The 23,668-nt window shown below is 44.7% G+C and overlaps 1 protein-coding gene across 1 annotated transcript in view; it reads left to right on the forward strand.

Annotated features, from left to right (window-relative positions):
* LOC147748151 (uncharacterized) overlaps positions 1–23,668 on the forward strand; it is a 648,568-nt gene that overhangs the window by 539,204 nt on the left and 85,696 nt on the right. The window contains exons 47-48 of the mRNA XM_086959041.1: positions 4,805–4,858; positions 18,172–18,225. Of these exons, the coding sequence (XP_086815167.1) occupies positions 4,805–4,858; positions 18,172–18,225 (108 nt within the window). The remainder of the gene's footprint in view (positions 1–4,804; positions 4,859–18,171; positions 18,226–23,668) is intronic.

Genomic DNA, 23,668 nt, shown 5'->3' on the forward strand with positions numbered 1-23,668 from the left:
TTTCTCAGCTCTCCTCGCGGTCATGCATGCGTCCCATTCATACTCTGAAAAATGACTACTTCCGACCAAGCGGTCACTTCCCTCGACTGTACGTCCACAGTCTATCTGTAATTGTCAACACAACTGACGAGATGTCTATCGTCCCTCTGATAGGTTCTTTACACACACACAGTAACTTCCGACCAGCGTCCGTTACTCACGCACTCACTCTTACGTTCCCCCTATCTCGGTCTTCCGGGTGATCAATGGTACCTTATGACCCCCTTCACTCTAGTTAACAATTACTCTGGGTGTCCGATACACCCGAACCACTTAAGCTCTCCTTGAACTTAAGATTTCCACCGGTTGTGCGCGCTCACAACCTGTTCCACAGTCACTCTACAGGCATTCAACTCCGCCAGACATTACAACATAGATACAATACAAAACACCGCAATCTTAACACGCATGACCCTTTATACTCACTCTCGACCGATACTGCTGCTTTTCTGTCTCACGTCATCCGGTCCTTCTTCGGCGGGCGGTTCTTCCGATCATCGATCTCTAGGGGCCTTGGGGTAATCTAACCTGGCCTAGATCACCTTCCTCAAGAAGGCAACCATCCTCTATAGCTACCAACTGGAAGGGCGAGATTTTGATCGATATCTTATCACTATTGATCTAAAACCCCGATCTGGTCGACTGAACCTTTATTGCCTGTCATTGAGGGAAGAAAGTGCATCTCTTACCAAGTTAGTTCACCCAATAAAGGACTCCGCTTCCAAGGATCACAAACAACTTCTAGCTTTCAAAGATTTATTATAAAGTCAAGATAAGTTGCAGGTACAAGCATCTCAAAATGAGATTCACAAGATACACGGGCCCAACTACATACATGTGCTCTCTGAAAGCCCTCAGACGAGCAACGGAAACTACAAGCACCAGTTCTAAAAATAATAGGGCTATTAGCATAGACACATATTGAGATCTCTCAGTCATTTACAGCCGGAGGGAAAATACAGGTTAGGCTGTCCCTACCCTGATCTAGATGGTATCCCTACTTAACCAGGTCCCTACCTAACAAAAGGTGTCAGCAGTGAATGACCCCCAAGGGAAGTCACCCACTCTCAGTCTCTTGGCGAAAACCTATAGTTCTCCAATCATGACCCCTCTCTGCCTACCCATCCGCTCTCTTAAGGGTCCTCAGGCTTCTGCTCTAACTCCACCCAGGGGTGCTGTCCCTAATACAAAAATACAACAACATTTAGGACGCCCCTCGTGAGACGCCCCTCACGTGGTGTAGCTTCTGGCTTTTTCCATGATGAGGCCTTGTGGTTAGAGTCGACCTTGCTTCTCAGACTCTTCTCCGGCCCGCTGATACCCCTTAAACATTCCGGAACCCTCCTCCATGTCTGGTCCGTCTCTTGAACAAACTTCTATTCATTTTATTTATAATTGAATACCCCCTTTTCTCTTACAGACAGACATTGGCAGCCAAATCCCAATTCTCATAGTCTTCCAACCGCGTTGCAACATTCCCCGGCCCAGACTAATATGTGTAAATCAACGTTAAAGCCTTCCAGCCCTACAACATTTTTATAGTATTCAACTTCTTCTTTAATTATTAGCATGTTAATACTCTTATTCTATTTATTCGGTAAACACATCTATAAATCATGGCCTACTCATTATTACTAAACATTAGTGCAATCCATGTTGTGAAATTGAACCACCTTCCCCCTCCCTTCTAGCTCTGGCCCTGAGGCCTACCACGTTCAGCGTTTCCGTATGCCATCTTACATTTTAGCAGCTACACAACATGGATTCAGGAATAATCACGTCTAATTAAATCATATTGTTTCACACATTTCTGTATTAGTTCCACTTCTACTTAAATCTCTATATTAACTACACATTTCAGAATATAACTGTAGGTACTATCAGCACTCATGGCATTTCTCTTCATGACTTGTGCTTACTACGTGTAAGTGTGACGCACTTCTACATTTAGGTCAGTTTGCGCTCTCCCAGGGCGATGTTGTCCAAGTGAGATGGGTATTGAGTTTTGTACTGAGTTTTATTTCTAAAATGCAAAATGTATGGACTTTCTTAAGCTTCAGGGAAGAGTACTCCAGTACAGGGGAGCGCGAGACGCAAGACTCTCGTCCACAATGCTGTACATCAAGGTGTTGGTGGCTCGTAGGTGCCGAATTACAGAGCACACTTTCCAGAGTAATCTCTAATATTGGCAAAGAGAAAGGGCCTTGAACCAAGCATTGCGAGACACCCTATGGAAGAAAGAGAACTGCGAGTTGTTAGAAAGCCATGTGATGCTGGAGTGTTTGGAGAATGAGGATATGAACCAGGCCCGAGCTGTGAAAAGTGATCACCCCGATGGAAGCTAGCACAGGGTTGTTGATTCTGACGTGGTCATGGAAAAGGCCGATAATGGTGGTAGGGTGCGGAGCTGGTGACGTTGTGAATCTGGATGAGAGTGGTCCTGGGCAAGAGGAGATGCAAGAGTCCTAATTGAGGTTGTTGGATAATCTGTGTATCAGATAAAGACTAGCCTTCCCAGGGTATTGGAGAAAGCTGCCTTTAAAAGATGGTGGTGCTATGGCAGACTGTGGACATTTTGAGTTTTGAATTACTAATGCTGTTCTGTTTTGAAGCAAAGGAGGTATGCACCAGGGAAGAGGGCTTGACTGAAGAGCAGGCTGAAATGAGGATGTCTGTGGAACTACAAAGAGCTCATGATTAGTGTGGAGAAAGAGATAAAAGGGGCAGGCATTGGACTAATTGCCTAATTGTGGAGCTGAGGTGGTAGGTATAGAACCAGAGAAGATACAGGGCAAGTGAGTGAGCAAGAGGGGATGGGGAGGAGAGTGCCAGGCATGGGTCGGATACTTTTCATCTTGGAGAAGAATATGAGGGGAATCAATTGTACATGAACTGTGCAAGAATTGTGCGCATATGGAAGATGTGAGATCAGAGGCTTCTGGACAGACTGAAGCTAAGGAGACAGGCTAAGGTGTTGGTTGCAATTGAAAGTACATTGAGTAAATGCTGAAGTCTAAAAGTCAGCAGTTTAAGGTACTGCTGGATTACCCTTAGAGGACTGGTTATTAGTTCTGGGCCTTTTAGAGTGTGTTGCAATTACTGCCGCAGTGTTTCACAAGACAAGGGCTCCTATACCCTGCTGTGTGCACTGTTTCTTGTGACAGTGAGCAATCTAGGAAAACACTTGTCAGGTATATCAGCTCCACCACATGTCTCAACTCAGAACAGTCTCAGACAATCAGCTATTCGTCATACAAACAACAACAAAACGTACATCTCTTTGATTCAGAGTTCCAAAACTGTCACTTTCTTGATCACAATATAAGAACACAATCTTCACACTGTGCAGTTTATCTTTTATCCGATACATGTAGGATAATGGAGCAAACATGGCCAACTACTTATCCCCTAATCCCATTCAGGCTAGTGTTAAGACTTGCGAAATGACTGTCTATTTGTTTTATGTTTTGTGGTCTGTTATGCCACAAATTGCTCTGATGATGCGGCACAGTAGGCTGGAGGTTTACCACAAAACCTAATAAATGCATCTTTAATGAAGTTAAAGGGACGTGTCGCTTTCTATGTTTCGGCAACAAATGTGGGAGGTGTATCTACTGCGACCACGTAAAAGAAATGTTAGATATGATGATTTTCAAAAAGTAAAAATCGACCATATGAACCATACAATTGTAACAATTACAGGGAACATAAATGTGGACCTGGGTCTGGTTCACGTTGGCAATGCCATTTTTAAAAGTAATAATCCTTCTCTGGCACTTCCTGCTGAACACATCCACGGTTCTGAGGAACACAGGATTACCCTTTATCATTAATGGGACACATCCATGGGCCATAACTTGGAAAACAATGTATCACACTGACTCAAATTAGGGGTTTATATACAAGCCCATTGCACCCCCGGTAAATCACTTTTTCCCATGTTAAAGCTTTCAGCTTGTAAATAAGCCCCCAAATGTTCCTACTATCTGTGGCAAGGGACTTTTAAGTTAAATTTGAGAAACATCATTGCAGGATTTAATAATGGCTAGGCTTTTCATATTGTGCATTAAGGGGCATATTATCAAGCACGGCGTTAACATTATCGCCGCTTTAGCGGCAAAAACTGCTGCTAAAGCGTCGATAATGGGCTTAATAATACGCCGTAGAGAATTCCCATAGAAGCCCATGTTCACACCAGAACATGCTCTTCTATGGGAATTCACAAGGGCGTATTATCAAGCCTAATATCGCCGCTTTAGCGGCAGTTTTCTGCCGCTTTAGCAGTGATAATGTTGATAATATGCCCCTAAGTTTCACAAAGTAAAACAAAATGGATCCCTCTTTCCTCCTCGAATAAGGCATGGATGTAACAGCATCTTTTGTTGTATTAATCAATTACAATTGTGTGCTTTTTCATTAAATGAACACTGAAAAGGTGGGTTCTGGGCAGGAACAGTCAGAATGATTTACTGTTGTGCATTTGCACTCATGTTATGCGCTGTTGCCTTTCTATCCACTATAAGAACGGTGAATGGGTAATGAAACTATGTTATTTTGTATGCAGGTGATCTAGACAGTGCAATGTGCATTAGAAAAGAAAAATGCTGTTACATTTATTGTCAGAAGGAAATCGTTCGCAGGGAAAATATAATGTAAATTTTAACATTTTGAAATTCATTTTCAACACCATCTACCGTGCTTCAGTCGTGACCTTGAACGCGGGTTCCCCAACCGTTCTCTAACACGTTTACCGTCTTCATCACAGGGAATGCCTGGACCCCCAGGAGAGAAGGGAGAAAGTGGAGAAGTCGGCCCAATGGTATGTAACTGATCTCTGACAGCTTGTCTATTTATTTTTGTTGTGCTTCAACTGCCTTTGACTAATCTACAGTTCTAATTCATGAGGAGTGCTCCTGATGCTCACATGATTGTCACTCATCCGGCTCTTGATATTCCTACCTGTTAGAGTTTAAAAATGCGTTTTAGATAGAGATGAGAATACATTTAGAGGAAAACAATAAAGAGGCATATAAGTTGGGATTCTTACTTGACAGGTTCTAAGCGAGTGCTTAGACTTCCCAAAAACAAAAAGGCAATTTTTTCAGCCGTTCAGAAGGACGAATTTCAGGAAACTAGCTTTTAAATTTCCAAATTCTGCGGGTGATAAGATACCCTGTTTGAAACCCACTGATTTGTTAAAGGGACCAAATTGCATTTGTTACAGTATGTTTTTCAACTGGGCTTTGTAGTATTTTGACTTATCACGAAAAGCAGAAAAATAATAGTAACAAATCCTTTCTGTGATTGTGGTAGACTAAGGGTTCGTTTCTACAAAACCAGAAAGTATGTATCATTGAGTGTCTTATATTTTTCTTCAAAATATCTGGCTATCAAAGACTAAGAATGTGGCTTGTTCCAATTCATGAGTAACTTTTCTATGGCATAGGCAACTATATACAAATGCGGTTTAGAAGGTGAAAAAAATTGAAATCTAGAAAATCAATAAAGGCTAAAGGCTGGCTTAGAGAGGCCTTGAATACATCAAGTAGACATAGGGCACTATATGGGTTCACTTACTTATGCATGCGAGTGAGGAGTATTTGTATCCATGTCCACTCTTTGTCTCATTGGTGGCCTAATTTGCAGAGCAGTATGAACCTATGGTAGATCAACAATCACATAGGATGTTCGGGTCCAGGAGTCTCCTCTAAGGACCGAATGTTGTTTTTATTTGAACAGTCAACACATTCATGATGGCATTTCACAGGATCAATCTTGGTTAAGTTTGTCTTTATCAAGTTATATTTTTGTAGAGTGTTACACTTGTTGCAACTTTCTTTCAAACGCATTAAATTAAAAACATTGAATTACTGTATACAATTCAATTTAAAGCCTTATTTGGTTTGTTAGAACATAAGTTAAAAAAGCATAAAACCAAGTTCCATAATCATTCAGGACAATTTTTGATCTTATTTACACTATGGGATCTCACATGTATCTCTTCTTGGTCAATTAATAGTAACAATACCATTCCTTACATTAATAGCTTTTAAAATGTATAGTGCTACATAATAGCAAGATCCTGGATCATGCAGTGCAAAACCAAATTCATAGCCGCATGATGCGATCTTACATAATTTTTTTTTAAAACAGTTTCAGGTAAAAACATCTAAAATACAAGTAAAATTTACAAAGGAGCATAAAGTGCACAGTGCTTTGTTTGGAAGATTCATCGCAAGGGTTAGAATCCAAAGGTTCTGTTTTCATAACTGGAAATGCAACTAGGTGATGTACTATTCCTAGTCTCAATCTAGTCAGCACCTAGCTGTGCGAGGATTTATTCACTATAATCAAATAATCTTGTATGCCTCTTTTGGATTCAATTGATTGATAACGTTTAAAACTTGATTGTTTCTCTATAATACTTTTACGATTATCTTTTTTGCTTGACAAAAATGAATTCTCTATTTCCTTTTTGTTTAAGGAAACCACTGCATCCAGTTTAGCAGAGATCTGAATATTAAATAACTTGCTGTATGTATCCATAATATATTTTAACCACGGGATATGTGATTTATTCTCGAAGAGTAAACAATCTTTGATGATAGATCTAGTAAAAACTGTCTCACCTTTGGCCCATATCTATCTCCATATCAGCAGTGATGGCATAGAAGTTAAATCTGCTAAGTATGTCGGATCCACCTCCCGATGTATTAGCTCAGTAAAAGCTGAGGGAGGTAGATTTAGGAGACGTTTTAGAAAGGCATTTTCTTCTTGTTGCAGGGCCTGGCTGTAGGGCCTGGCTGCAATGATATCCCCATACCTCTGCACCATATAAGGCTTTAGAAACACATTGCGCCCTGTATATTGTCAGCATTTCCTTTATGGGATAATTACCTAATTTAGACACAAATCGAAATACATGCTTAGCCATCTTGGAGCAAACATTAGCTAATTCCTGATTCTATATCCCATTGCTGGTATAGGTTACTCCTAGATAGCAGAATGTTTTAACCGTTCGGACTTTGGTGATATCAATATAAAAGGTTTTGCACTTCGTTGTTTGGTGCCACATTTCATGATGAAAGTTTTTGTTTTATTAATTAACAGTTTCCTTTCCCCTATGAACATGCTGAATTTATCCATGAGTCGTTGTAGGCCGATCAGGGTCCTAGACAGTCGCACTGCATCATCTGCGTATAATAAAATTGGTATAGGATTACCAGATATCAACCGTGCATCTGCCTTCTCCAACTGCAGTGCTTTATCAATCTCATTAATAAAAAGCGAGAAATGTAAGGTAGCAAGGACGCAACCTTGGCGAATGCCACGTTTTACTTCAAAAATTGGAATGCACTCGCCCAGTTGTCCATACGTCACTTTACAAGATAATGTTTTGAAAAGCCTTGCTAGAAAAATGGATAATACCTTTAGGTGCCCCCAGTTTAAGTAAAGTAGGCCACAAAATGGTATGATCAACTAAGTCAACGGCACTACTAAGATCGGCAAAACATAAGTATATTCCCCCTTCTTTAGCACTTTGTATTTGCCGATTAGCAACACTTGATTAATACATTGTTCTATTGTCCCTAAACATGCTTCTAAAACCATATTGGGCTTGAGAGAGTATATCATTATCATTTACCCATTCCTCCAGTCGCAGTAATAAAACCTTACTCTTCACCTTGGCAGATGAATCTAAAAGTGATATGGGATGGCAATGTTTAGCTTCAGCACTATCTCCTTTTTTGTAGATGGGATAATAAATGACTGGCCCCATGATGGGGGCACCCTCAAATTGGGTTCAGCTTTATATACATCAACAGTTACTCCATCAGGGCCCAGAGCTTTCCCTCCCTTACTGCCCCTCAGCCCTTCCTGGACTTCTTCCACTGTGATATTTAATGGAAATCATGCCACTGACTCTGTTTTGGATTAGGTGCCTATGATGTTGCAATACTCATTGGGTTAAAGATACCCCTAAAATGTGTTACCCAGTCATCGCTTGTAACGTCAGATAATAGTTCTGAGAGTGAATCAGCCTTCCAAAACTGCATATTCATAGTATCCCAAAATAACTTAATATTTGCTGTATTTACGGCCATGGAGAGTTTGTCCCATGCTATCTCTTATAGCTCAGTTTTCCTAGTATCAAAAGCAAGTTAATAATTATGTCTTAGGTTTTTGATTAACACATTATCTCTCATCTTGCAATCTAGGGCTTGTTTCAGTTGCTTTAATGCTTCGGCGGAAGTATGGGCAAACCACCCCTTCCTTTTTTTCCTTCCCTCCCTTATGGGGGCCATTAAAATCCTGTCATTAATAGTATTAATTTTTATAAAATGAGCAATCAGCTCCCTAGGGTCTATATCTTCTTTTAAACAATAAATAATCTATTTGTTGCTTTTTAAAACAGTTTTATTCATAACTTTTGGGGTTCCACACCATCCCATCTAATGCGATTCCCGTTGGATCTATGCGCTATGCGAGGCAATGTTTACTACTGTACATTGATGCATGGGCCTTTTTGGGCCCCACATTTGAAATGACATAACGATGCAATTATGATCACTTAGAGACAATTGAGCAACCCGTGGGGTATCGCACATGTAGGTAGCATTAGATGAGATTAAGACATGATCAATTTTTGAATTAGCATTCCTCCCAATAAAAGTTGGTATGAGGTCCCCATCAGTATCGCTGGTACACTGTAGTATTTTAAGATCGTATTTAGCAATCCCTGAGGTTAACATTTCCCCATATGCATTGTACACAAAATGTGTACAATCGTCCACTTCATCATTCTTTATGCCACAAGCATGAGTAGCAACCAGGGAGCAAGTTTCGATGTTAAAATCTCCAACCCACATGAGTACCACATTATTACTAATGGAATTTATAAAGTTATCTAGGCCCTTATCAGCTCAGTTACAATGTTACTCCTGGTAGTGTCAAACACATTATTATAGTATTTGATTACAATCACCTCCCTTCCTTCTTTACAGTGCAGCCATATAATCTGTTGTGACAACTTTTTTGACAGTTCCTGGTAGTTTCTTCGAAATGAGGGCCAAAAGCCCCCCTTTTGCTCTTCCATCGCTTGATGGTACAGCCTCTAACATATGACGAAAATCCATCTATTTATATTGGGTTGAGGCACAGATGGGCATATTATCAAGCCCCTTATCGCTGCATCATCTACACTTTTCTGCCGATAACGCAGCGATATTTGCATCGCCCTATTATCAAGGCAGCGTCAAGTCAATTAACATAGCTTAAAGCCAAGTTAATTGACTTAACGCTGCCTTGGTTATAGAGCCCCTTTCACGATAAACTCATCGTGAAAGGTGGCGAGCAGTGGGTGTTGCGGTGGGCGTTCCACCGCAACACTCATTCACTTCGACGCTGCCACCTATTATTAAGAGAGGCGATAGTAGGTGGCAGCACCGAATTTAAGAACAGGAAAAACCTGTTCTTAAGGTGGCGAAACGAGGAGAAATGCTTCATTTCTCCTCGTTTTTGCTTTTTCCATGTGTGCTGCCTTGTGCAGCACACATGGAAAAAGCAAAATGCCAAGGTTTGTTTATGTACAGGAAGGTGTCCCTTCTTGTACATAAACAAACCTCTTTTTTAAAAATGCCAATTTTTTTTTTTTTGGGAAAACCTTTCTTTATACATTGGTGTACACAGCTATTCAGCGGAACATCCGGGAGGCACGGCAGCATGGTGAAAACACAGTATCATAGGTGCACACACACAATGTCCACGGATAAGTGAGGTTTAATTTTCACTTTTTAAATCAGGATAATATTAATAACCAGAAAAGAGTCCAATATAAGGTAAAGAAAAGGGGAAGGGATCAGGTGTCCTTCAATAAAACATAGTCAGGCAGTGGGCGGGCTAAACGAGCGAGCATTACACAGCTAAAAAGAGCACAGGTACGACATCAGCACCACTTCGAATGAATCAGGATATTTGTGCACACAATCACCGTGTGCACATGCCAGGCGCCCACCCAATGATACCCAACGTGCAGCAAAACTTAGGTACAAGTACTAAAGACCAGTAAAAACTCCAAATTCAACCCTTCACCCCAATCCCAAACCCTGGTGAAAGAGAAAGAAAAGAAAAAGCCAAAAAAGAAAAAGCCAAAAAAAAAGGCAAAGAGAAAAAAGGGGCCATAGAAACAAAAAAAGGAAACACAAGAAAACCCCTCCCCCAACCCTCCACCCTGCACCCCTGCAAGTGACTACGGCCTACCCCCCCAGCAGCGTGCCTGTCGCCCAGTGTCCGAAACCCGAAATATAGAAGAGAGTAAGAAGATATAAAAGTATAGAATAAAGTGACAGAAAAAGGAAAGGGCGGAGGAGGCAGATGTCATAGACGTACGTAAGACAGGATATCGACATTTATAACCACAATAAGTAGGGGAGCAACAAGAAGGCATTTGAATCAGGATTAGCAAGTCCCCAGTCAATGTACACTACCTCAACACCCACCCCGAAGAATCGAAGAAATACTGCGGGAAACATAGGCATACATTACAGGATCCAACTACAAGCGCAAAACATGACCCGCTACATACTCCGATGAAAATGTGAAAATATAGAAGGAAAGAAATAGAGGAGGGCCTTCGATCTGACCCCCGGACTCCCCCCACCCTACGCACAGCAAGTGTCCCCAGATTCGGATCCAATTGAGCTCAGGAAGCATTATTCGTCGCATAATACCGTTAGTGACATCACACTTGGGCGCAAGCCTCACAATGGCTGGCTAAGTATCTGTCCCCCGATACTGAAAACAGATTCACCCCTGACCTGCTCTGTCCCATCTACCAACACCTGTCCGTAGGGCAGCCACCGTGCAGTTCAATTTGGCCGACTCAAGTAGACCAGGCAAAAAAAACAGGAGTATCTCCTCCTGGGTCCCGGACAGCCAAGAACCATACGAACACCTCTGTCGGAGGTACAGTCCACTCAGCATGGCCCAGTCACATACCTCACAGTTCAGACGCAAAGATAAGAGAGTCACGCCACCAGGCCGCCGTTGAAGTGAAGCCTGGTTAGTCAAGAGGGGTGTCCGACATCTTCCCACGGTCCGCGGAACAGACCCAAGCCCTGATGAATCACTCGCACAGTTAGTAGAGCTCAACAGAGCTATTCTATGAGCCAAGTTCCCCATCGTCGCCACGATTGCCTGTGTGGTCGAAGACCTCAGCACGGGTGAAGAGGAGGGCGTAGTGACATGTACTCGAGGGCACTCTGAGCTCGTGTGCCCCGGCACCGCAGTAATGGCGTCCAACTTCTCTCCCAGCTCTCGGGCTCCTCCCTCCATGGCACTGTGGAGGGAGCCGAGGGCAACAATGAGATCGTGGATCGTGGGCTCTACCCCGTGTGTCCGAACCGCCGTAAACCTCCATGCTATAACATCATTGCAGGGGAAAGGTCCAAACATTAGGGTGTCACTCTCCAGCCCAACCAATCTTGCCCCCTCCAGCATGGCCGTGTAATGGGATCGAGTATCGCCAAAAGGAGCACCTGGTTTCATGATGCCCCCACAGGACGGGTCTTGGTGAGGCTAGGGAGCGCTAGAAGAGCCCCCACAGATTGGGGCATTAAGTGAGTCAGCAAAGTCTTCTCCACACTTCGGGAATTGCCCGTGATTTTCGGGGGAGCGTGAATGATGTCCGTGCACCACACTCTCAAGGGGTCTGAATATTGTAATATCCCCAAAGGCTCACGGCAATCGGCCCCTTCTTTAGCAGTTCCATCGGTTGGGTCAGAAATTCGTTACGGAGAAAGTCAAGCCGATCGGGTCTCCATTTCCGACCAGCCGACTCCTCCCATTCCCCAGTGTCTGACGTCGTCCCAACAATGGCCGGCCCGCCTCTCTCTCAGCTCCCCGGTCTCAGCATCATGGAGGGCGCAAACTACGAGGGGACTTTCTGCCGTTCCAGAGCTCGCCGGAATCCCGGGGACCCAGCGTCAGCGCCACTTTATCGTTACGAATATTCAACTCCGGCTCAGGATCGGTACCAGGATATCAGCGCAGGGTGGGGAGACGTGCGGAGCCGGGAGCCTAAGCGGCCATCACGATCTTCGGCTTGGCTCCTCCTCCAAAAATGCCAATTTTTAACTTACATGTGTACTGCATGAAGCAGCACACATGTAAGTTACAAAATGGCATTTAAGCTTTGTTTATGTGCAGGAAGGAACACCTTCCTGTACATAAACAAACCTTCCCTGCCTGCTCTGGCGTTAAGTTGTAAAACTTATCGCCATCGCAGGGGGAAATGCTAGGCTGCACCATATCCTTGATAATATGGTGCAGCCTAGCGTTTCCGAAGTGGCGAAGAGAGACGTTAAGCCAAGGCGGCTAACACCTCTCTCCGCCACTTTGCTGGTAATATGCCCCAAAGTTTCTTGCAGGCAAATTACGTCTAACCCATGGATAAAATCTTGCCATCCTACCGTGTCTCATTTACTCATTAACCCTGCGATATTCCAAGTTGCTATTTTGTAGCCCTTTCCTGTACTGCTCTCTGGAATAATAGTCGGAGTCCCCAGGTAAATATCTGCATCCCTATTTAGTTTATTAGGAATGCTTTCTTTGTGTATATTAACCAATCAAACTCTTTCAGGGATGGTAGCTACCACTCGCGATGCCAAGCAGCTAATATTATAACAAAATCAGTTCAAGAGCCGTCAGCAATTATGATATTAGATAGAACCCTATCAGGGAAAGCATCTGCAGCGTGTTGAACTCTACATCTATCAGCAATCCCCATTCCAGTAGGATTGATATTACTACTGGAAGGGTAGCAACTACTGTATACAATTAAGTAAATAATAGCTGTAGTTTTGAAACTATGAGTATGACCCAGTAAAAATATGTTTAAAAAATCTTGGGGCATATTATCAAGGGGGTTTATCTCCGCTTTTTTGGCTTTAAAAGCCAAGAAAGCGGAGATAAAATTATCTCCCTATTACCTAGCTGTCGCTAGCACCAGTCAGCGACAGCTAGTAGGAGATAGCGACCATCGTGGACCCCACTTTGCATGTCAGTGATATTTATCACTAATGACATGCAAAGTGGGCGTGCCAAGATGTTAGCAACTGGAAACAGTCGCTAACATCGCTATCTCCTATTACCAACTTTTGGAGATATTCGCGCTAAGCGCGAATATCTCCAAAAGCTAACACCTGCCCCGGAGCAGTTCTTAGCCATGTTATCCAATGGGAGGTGGATAACATGGCTAAGAGCATTAGCTCGCTAATGCATGAATATCGCTGACTTTTCAGCGATATTCATGCATTACGGCCGATTTTTATCGCATTTGCGATAAACCTTGGTAATAACAAGGTTTATCTGCGATAAAAATCGCCGCAGCTCGGCGATAATTTTTTCACGCTAACCAAGCAATAGCGATAATTATCGCTATTGCTTGGTAATATGCCCCCTTGTTTCCCCCATCCTTCCAGATAGTTCTGCCATCAACATTCAACCGGGTAGAAGAGGAGGAAAAACTCCCAGTACGACATACTAGTTCTCAGCAGGATTTTATCCCAAACTCAAATCAGAACTAACTAATATGTTTCAATGAAACAATGCTGTTTCCTCATTAACACATCAATCATTAAAAAAAAGGTTAATAACACAGAGCATATGGAGAAATTAGGCGTCTTTGTTTAGTGTAGTATTTCACAGAATATTGATTGAGTTAAATTCAGTAGCAATTTTATGAAACCTTACATTGTGAAAATGCCAACTATCTATCTAACCGTATGCACTGCATACATCTGTTTTATATTCTACTGTAGATGTATGCAATAGTATAATGAGAGAGAAGCTTTGCATTTTAAACACTCGAAATCAGATTGACTGAGAATCTTACCCACTGAAATATTGTGGAAGATGGCTCTCTAATATGTATTTCCTAGTCTGTAAACATTTGTAGCAAGCAGCTACTATCCCTCTCTGGGATAATATATGATGAAATATTGGAATCTAGTTTTAGAATATTTTGGAACATTTTTTAAATTCCAAATGGACATTATAGTGTAATGTGTGGGAATGCTTTACTTAGAAATATCTTCTCCAAACATATTGCGACTTTGAAGAATATTGAGTAAAAGCATAGTTATTTGTTCATTGTCACACTCAGGCCTAAGCCCTCCAATGCACCATCAAATATTACCTTCCAGGTCCATATTTTTCCTCATTCTACATGATTCAGCTCCTTCATGTGAGCTTTTACACTTTTGAGAAGTATTTTCATGTTTTTACTTTTTTGCAGCACCTCTCATTTCATATAAATATCTTCTATTGTTGATTTAAAGTGGTATAAAACAAAGGCAAGAAATTACTGAGAAAAAAACACAACTCTCTCCGACTGCTGCATGCTGCTTATGAAAGTTTCACACAAAGCACTGTGTACTGGAACCACTTTCTTCATCAGACGAGTATTCATTTTCTTGAGGGCACTCTTTCTTTCATGGCCATTTATTTATTTGCGAGATGCTGGTTTTACATCAGTCTCAAAGGAATTAATACCAAGTACAGTATCTGATTCTGTAATGCTTATTGATTCCAGTGCTTTAGTTCACTCTCTGTTCCAGTAGAACCCAAAAATTCATGTTGGAAGTTCTTCGTCTTCATGCTCTCATTTTCAAGTGCCTCTCAAAGGGAAAGATCTTAGGTGAGGACTGGGAAATCTCCAGTATTGTGTCACCTCTTCTCACCAGATGAGAGTATCCTGAAATGAATCTGTTTTTGCGAACTCCCTTAAAAAAGTAGATACCTGTGAGGCCAAGAATTTTAATTCAGATGTTGACCTTGTCTCCTTCCTGGGCCTGTGCTAATAAAATGGTATAGTTCTGTCCTCGGACAGGTGGAGCTGCTCCATTACACCTAAAAACGGACAAATATAAATAACATACAAAAAGGTGGTCGCAAAGCATCTGAAGGAGAGATTTCCACAAAACAAATGCAACCTAAATTGGTACCAGATAGTGTATTTGCACTATTTTCCTTTATTAACAGAGACGCAAAGACGAGAAATATAAAAACAAAAAAAGTGCAGAAATATTCCAAACATCTATTGAACTTGACCCTTTCTGCAGGGTCATCCCCACACTTTTTGCCTTCCTCCTCCTATTGTGCTGAATTTGTTTGTGTTAGCCTTAGGAATCTACACACTTTACCACTGCTAACCACTGCTAAAGTTCTTATGCTAACTCCATAAAATGTGGTAAAATTGGCTTATACCCAATTGCCACATTTAATTTGCTTGTAAGCCCCTAGTAAACTGATGCTACCTGCTCCCAGGGCCTGTAAATTGAAATGCTACTAGTGGGTCTGCAGCATTGATTGTGCCACCCATGTAAGTAGCACTTTACAGGTGTCTCAGTTCTGCCATTGGAGCCTGCGTGTGCTGTTTAAAACTGCCATGTCGACCTGACAAAATAAACATTTCACCAGGCCCAAAGCTTCGTTTTTAATACATATAAGTCACCTCTAGGTTTATATAATTCAACCCTATGGTAGGCCCCGGACAGCCGCGAGGGCAGGTGTAGTGTATTTAAAAAGTTGGACATGTACTTTTAAGTTTTACATGTCCTGGTAGTGAAAAACTCCTAAAGTCATTTTTCACTATTACAAGGCCTTCCTATCCGGTAGGATGACATTGGAGTTACCTTATTGCATATTGTAAGTCTCATTTTGAAATGGGAACAGGTACCCAGTTCATGTTTGGTGTCTTTGGAATGGTATTGAAAAATCCTAACTTCTGAAGTTGGATTTAAATTACCAATTTGAAAATGCCACTCTGCTGGACTGCTGTTCTAAAAGACTGCTACCCTGCTGTAATGGCCACCTGCCCTTTTGCCTGGGTGAGAAAGACTGGACCTGCATCTCTTTAACCCATAATCCAGAGTGACTTCAAGTGCTAGTTGGCTGGCTTCCAAACTGAAACCTCAGGTATGCAACAGGCTTCTAACAACCTTGCACCTGTACCTCAACTCTGCCCTCTGCGAGTCTACCCTGCCAAGTGGGTTCAACCCAGTCCTGGACCCTTGAAAATGAGCTTAAGGTGCTATGACAGCATCTATAGATCCAGCAGTACCAGCGCATCTGCGTGACGCATTCTCTGCGCAGGCCCTCGCATCCCTTGTTGATCCCAAAAGACTTCAACTCAGCTGGCAGAGCAGAGTTTCTCGCCCACCCCTAGATTAAAGATACTCTGTTCAGCTAAACTAACTCGGTCCCTGTAGGTGGCCCATTCTCCATCGAGGTCAGCCTGAACGTTTGACTTTGTCCCGGCTCGGCACGATCAGATATCCGCAGATGACGCTTTGTGTTTTTTTGTTCTATTTTCAATAAGATCATTAAAGTTTCAGCTCTCCAGTTCTACTGATTGGATTTTTGTAGTTTTGGTCTTGTTTTCTTTATTTAAGGAATTTTTTTTTTCTACCTTCTTGTGGGATCCTTTTTGTCTGCTGTTTTCACTTTATTAATATTTGAAGTGGTGCACAAATACTTTACATATTGCATCTAAGTTAAGCCTGACTGCTCTGTGGCAAGCTTCCAGAGGGTTGAGCACAGGTTAATTTAGGGTTTGGCTGGTGCCTCATCCTGACAAGGATTTTAGTTGCTGCTTGAGCAGGGCTCACATCCCGTCAACTCTTAACCAAATGACTTACAACATCATTCTCTGACACCTGCAGGTGCTTTCCATCAGCCAGTTGAGAAGGCAGCAGATTATGGTTTATTACCACGGTGCTAAGGACCTGGTTTCGGCTTGTTGGTACTACTTCTTCTCCTTTTTTCCCCTTTTCAATCGGTATAAAAATGTTATAGTAGGTCAGGATATTAGCCCCCAAAACTGTGTTTTATAGTTTCTTCAAAAGTACATTTTGCATTACCTGTGAGAGGATTCTCCTGTTTCTCAAGTTGCTTACAATGTGTTGGGCATCTGTTGCCCTCTGAAAAATTCGAAGCACAGCAAGATCCACCTTTTTCCCTAAGAAACATTTCTTTGTCAACATTCTTTTGTTTTTAACATGTATTTTAAATCTATAAATTGCCTAAAATTGCTGTCCACTTAACACTTGTTTAGCTGCTTCTCCTGTATCTACAACCATTAAGCACATTGCAAAGTCTTCTGCCCCAAGATGAGGCTGGGCAAGGTTTTGATTTAATCTTCCATCCTTCACCCTATTGTAAGCATCTACAGCAAAGTAGCCTGCTGCGCAAGTAGATTTTTTCTCAAAGATGTTTGTCAAAGAGCCCAAATAAATATAAGTTGCTCGTCTTTATGAAATGAATGAAATGAATGAAACTTATATAGCGCACGACTTACCCTGGGGCATCTCCGCGCTTGCTTAGGGAACCCGTCCTGGTATTCCCCTGTGAGATAACCCTGGCAGGGTATCCACAAGGTGAAAGCCAGGCATCCCACCGCGAGGGATTCTCCACAACATTTTGCCCTAGCGCACCACCATCTTGGAGAAAGGTTTATTTGGGAAGAGCTGAGGGTTATATGTATTGTAAAGCAGGCGCTTTCTGCTTTGGGTGTCATTGCTTGCAAGTCATATTTGAAAGGTCCTTTGAGGCCTGTTGTCTTTAGACGGCTCTGGTCCAGAGGTGAAAGTTGTACACATGCCTCGGACTGGGGACATTACCATTGGCCATGGCATTGGGCAGCAAAATTGGAAGCAAGTTTGTCATTGGCAGCTGGTTTGGTTATCTGGCCCTACCTCTCGGAGAGGGAGATGGGTAGTCAAATTGGACATTTCTGCACTTTAGTTTCTTGTGGGGTAATTTTATCTGTCTTCTTGCATAAGAAAGTTTAAGAAGCATGTCTTGTTTTGGTAAGACAGAGAATAAGGCATTGCAGCATGGTGTGGTCCAATGCTTGTGGTTAGTATGGGCACTGAGAAGCAAACTCGCGTGCATTTGTTATGCATTGCCTTGCTTCATATTGATATTGACATCCTGATCGATAAAGCAGACTGCCGGAAGCCTACTTTCCATTTCATGTCTTGTTTTTAGTTGAAATGATATATGCGTTATGTTCTAGCTCCTCTTCTAAAAGATATTTTCTGACAATCTGTATTTTTCTGTTTTCTGCAGGGTCCTCCAGGCACGGTCGGCCCCAGAGGCCCACAAGGCTCCAGTGGGGGCGATGTAAGTGACCAGTTACCATTACCTCTCAGTAAAGGGCGAAGATGCTGATCTGGAGTTCACCTGTGCTAACGTCGGCGTCTAAATAAATAAGTGGGATGAAATTGTTGTATTATCTGTTTCCTCTTCATTTCTCTAGGGAATAACACGTAGCATAGGGTGAAGGCGAACAACTGTGAATGTGTGTGGGGGGTTCACTGTTAGAAGTTAGACTTATCACCTCAATCACCATGTCAGGCACTTGGTCCCGATGGCTTCCGCCGCTGCTGCCGCACTGAAGACAGGCTGTCATGGTCGCCTCAAACCCGCATGGGTTTACTCTTCATCCACTCCAATTAATTCAGGCTGTTTGGTTGGCTTGGCGCGCGCCCAGATGCTCCTGCTGCCTCCCGCGGCAGCCGCGAGCCACCGCCGGCAGATGGCGGGAATTGTTTGTTGGGCGATGCTTGTTCTGAGGATAGGGGACAGAAGAGTGGATTAGCAGGGGATTCCCAGCCAGCACAGACGGGGACGATAATGCCGTCGCGTGCCTCTAGCCAGGGGCTACTTGCAGCAGCTAGCTGCACCGGGCACGCCGAGAGCTGTCGGCCACTCACACCGAGGCATCGAACTGGCACGGATCCTAGTTCTCCCCTGGAGCAATATTCAGACACCAGCCAATGTGCAAGGACGATCTCTGAACAGCTCCTCAGCGAGGTGCGAATTCTGCGGCACCGCGCTGAGAACAACAACCAATGACAAAACCCATACGCCAGGCTGCGTCTTTAGACATTTTAACGATAGAAAGAACTGTTAGAAATGTATGCTTTATGTAGCTACTTCTTGGCCAACCCGTAAACGTTGTACATTTATTAGCAAATGTTTAGTATAGCAGAAAGCTGGGTTTTAAACGCTGCACTATTTGTATTGAGAGCTTAATACAGGCGGATGCACACACAGAACGTAAATACGCCATTCTATGTATGATGATATGCTTTGTGTCACTGTGTGGGTAGATCCAAACACACTGCAAACACTGCATTATTTGTATGATGAGCTTAGGATACGTCGACACACAAACAGAATGCAAATAATCAGGGCACAAGTCCTAAAAAAATAAGTGGGGGGGGGGGGGGGGCGCTGACGTCACGACAGGAAGTGAGGTCACGAAAGGGAGCTTGCACCATCAGACTCATTACCTCCCACTCGTTCGCCCATTAGATGCGATTGCATCAGAGAAGCCAGCGCGTGAGCAGCGTTCTGAATCTGCTCCGATCTCGCCCCAGAGAGGCCAAAGAGTGAATGTGTGGCTCCATTTGCTTCAGTAATCGAGATCCTGGTTAAACTAAGTGGGGGGACGCCGTCCACCCGCGTGGTAACCCGACTCGTGCCCTACAAACAATGCTCTGTTTGTATTATGGTTGGCACCTGTGGAAACACACGAACATAATATTAAAAAATGCACTTTATGTGTACAGAATATAGAATGAACAATTTCGCCGACTTTGAACATCACATTATCCTGTGCTTATCCAGCAGGCACGCTGGATGAGAAAACAGCAATATTTGTTTTTATGTCTGGTGTGGAAAGACACCCAACTACTCCACCCCCCCCTCCCCGAGCCCTCATCCCGGTACACAGTGCTTTAATTAGGATGAGAAAACTGGGGGTCTCTCAAATGGGCGTGGTCAATGTAATTAAGGGCGTGACTTCAAAACAAGCACGCTAAAAATCTGTGCTTAGCTTAGTGTGTTGCCCGACTTTTATTTGACAGGTTCTGCCATTGCATCCAGATATATGATACAACAAGCAACCTCATACCTACAACCAGTCAGGACCTGCTTATCTGTCTATTGCCTTCTGCTTAATTTAATTTTATTCTTCTTCCCCTCGCTACTGCTCATTTTCACCTCGCTTCTGCCCGTGTTTTCCCGCTGCTGCTGACTCTGCGGCCTGCCCCCTACTCAGCCACACTCTTTCCTCCCGACCTCTGCTCCCGCCCCCCTCCCCTACTTATGGCGACCGCTGCGGGGAGCGAGTGTGAAACCTTGACCTCTGGGCCAAGGCCAGCACCCTCCCCAGCAGCTCTGCCATCTGATCACCATGCTAGCACAGCACAGAGACCTTCGGCCGTGCAGGGTGCGAGCCAACAGTCCATCCCAGACCAACACCAAAGACACCCTCAGCACCGCCGAAAACCTGCACTTCCAGAACCACATCAATCCCAACACCCCCCTCAGAGGAACCCTTGTGTACAGACCCCCATGACCCTAGGCACAGTTCATCAACTCCATCACAGACGGCGTCAGCTCGCACACCCTGGCCTCCACAGATTGCATCCTCCTCGGTGACCCGCACTTCCCCCTCGAGAACACCAACAACAGCAACTACACCAGACTACTAGACACCCTCGCCAACCTCAGCCTCATACAGCTCATCACAACACCAACCCACTCTGCCGGAGACACGCTCAACCCCATTTTCTCCGCCAGCAATCACGTCTCCGTCAGCTACACCACCAAACTCCACTGGACCGACCACCACTGCATCCACTTCTCCTCATGAAAACCACCACACACAACCACCAGCAAAGAATCCCCCACCACAGCTGGAACAAGGTCCAGCTTATCACCTCCCTCACCGAAACCTACCACAGACCACACCGACACTGACACAGCCGCCCGCAACCTCAGGCAATGAATCAACGACTGCGCCAACACTCTCGCCTTGATCAAGAAACCCTCAAACAGACGCACCGACAGAAGAGCCATCTGGTTCACAGTCGACCTCCAGACATCCAAGCAGACCTGCAGAAGACAAGAGAAGAAATGGCGCCACAATCAAACACCAGACAACCATGCAGCCCTCAAGAACACCAGCGGCAGACACCACCAACTCATCCAAACAGCCAAAAGGACCTCCTTCAAGGAACGCATCGACAACAATGCACACAACAGCAAAGAGCTCTTCAACATCGTGAAGGAACTATCAAACCCCAGCTCCAGCTCCAGCGACATCCCGCCATCACAAGAGCTCTGTGACTCTCTAGCAACCTTCTTCCACCACAAGATCGCAGACATCCACGACAGCTTCAACTCCCAGACCCCTCCTACAGCCGCCGACACCCCAGACCCACCACCCCTCAGTCACACTGGCTGTCTGACCTCCTGGAACCATGTCAACGACAAAGACATCATCAAGACCATGAACACCATCCACTCTGGCTCACAATGAAACCCCTGCCCCCATCACATCCTCAACAAAGTGAGCTCCATCATTGCACCACAACTCCGTAAGATCCTCATTCAAGACCGCCACCTTCCCAGAAAGCTGGAAACACGCAGAGATCAACGCCCTGCTCAAGAAACCAAAGGCAGACCAAAAGGACCTCAAGAACTTCTAGCCCATCTCCTTGCTCCCGTTCCCGGGGAAAGTCATTGAGAAGTTCGCCAGCAGACAACTGACCCAATTCCTCGAAGAGAAAACACCTTGGACGAATCCCAATCCGGATTCCGCAGCAACCACAGCACCAAAACTGCCCTCATCGCAGCCATCAACGACATTGGGGCCCTGCTGGACAACAGCAAAACCATAGCCCTCATCCTCCTGGACCTCTCACCCGCCTTCGACACCGTCTGCCACCACACCCTCCGCACACGCCTCTACAAAGCAGGGATCTGCGACAAAGCCCTGGACTGGATCCCCTCCTTCCTCACCGACAGAACCTAGAGAGTCCGCCTCCCCATTCCGATCCGAAGCCACCAAGATCACCTGCGGAGTAACCCAAGGATCATCCCTCACCCAACCCTCTATAACGTCTACATGACACTGCTTGTCAACATCGTCCGATCGCACGACCTCAACATAGTCTCATACGCCGACGACACCCAGCTGATACTCTCCCTAACCAAAGACCCCACCATTGCCAAAACCAACTTCCACAATGGGATGATGGCCGTCATCGAGTGGATGAAGAGCAGCCGGCTGAAACTGAACTCGGAAAAGACAGAGGTCCTCATCCTCATCTACACCCCCTTCCCCTGGGAAGACTCCTGGTGGCCGGCCTCGCTGGGAGCTGTGCCAACACCCACTGACCACGCACGCACACAACCTGAGGTTCATCCTGGACTCATCACTGTCAATGACCCAGCAAGTTAACGCCGTCTCCTCCTTCTGCTTCCACACCCTCTGCATGCTTCACAAGATCTTCATATGAATCCCCACCAGAACCAGAAGGACTGTCACCCAGGCCCTCGTCACCAGCAGGCTGGGCTACGGCAACGCCCTCTACACAGGAACCATAGCCAAACTCCAGAAAAGACTTCAACGCATACAGAATGCCTCTGCACGCCTCATCCTCAAGATCCCCACCACAGCCACATCACTGCCCACCTGAGAGACCTGCACTGGCTCCCCGTCAACAAGAGGATCACCTTCAAGCTCCTCAACCACGCTCACAAGGCACTCCACAACACCGGACCAGCATACCTCAACAACCGCCTCGCCTTTTACAGCCCGAACTGCCAGGTCTACTCCGCTGACCTCGCCCTTGCCACCGTCCCACACATCTGCAGAATGACCACCAGCCGCAGATCATTCTCCCACCTCACCGCCAAGACTTGGAACACCCTCCCCATCCACCTGCGACAGACCCAGGACCTGCTAACCTTCAGGGACTACTCAAGATCAATTACTGCCCCCCTAGCGCCTTGTGACCCACACGGGTGAGTATCCCGCTTTACAAATTGTTAGTTAACTATTGGCTTTGTCAATGGTTGTTTGTTGCATAAGATAAATAAGCAGCAACTATGGTTTGTGTATAATACTGAAAAAGCTTTCACTTAAAGCCCTGGTGACACCACAACAATGTTGTTGCTACTGATTTTTAAAAATAGAAGGGAAATCCAGAGAGAAAATGACTCTCGCTAAAAGATTTCCATTCCCCTACATTGCTCACCTGGCATGACGTCATGCCGTAACTTCTCCACTAGTGAGAAGTGAGCAGTGTCAGCACGCACACATCTATATGCCTGCTGTCACTGCAGTCCGGTAAAAAACTGACCGCCTGTGCCAGGGCACAAAACAGAGCCCGATGGAGACCCGTTTCGAACCCCTCTTTAACCCCTCCCACGCTGGTGACGGAACCGCTCCGTCACGCCCCTTGGGTGGGCTGTGCTGGTGACAGAACAGTTCCGTCACGGCCCGCTCGCCGCGCCTGCGTGGCGCTGATTTCGCACCTGCGCGGCACGTTCTATTGAGCGGGCGGGGCCGTGACGCCCCTTTGCGCTGCGGCGGAATTTGCGCCACAGCGAAAGGGTTAAAAAACTGCCGGTTCTCAGCGCCGATGAGACCCGGCCGACTTAAAGCCCCGCCCGTACGTACTATACATCGCACTAAACCCACTGGTATTTCGCGGTGTCGTTCTGTTGATATATTTACAGCACTTTAGGGCCTAAAATTCAGAAA

This window comes from Lissotriton vulgaris, chromosome 1_1 (genome assembly GCF_964263255.1).
Source record: "Lissotriton vulgaris chromosome 1_1, aLisVul1.2, whole genome shotgun sequence".
Classification (NCBI taxonomy): Eukaryota; Metazoa; Chordata; class Amphibia; order Caudata; family Salamandridae; genus Lissotriton; species Lissotriton vulgaris.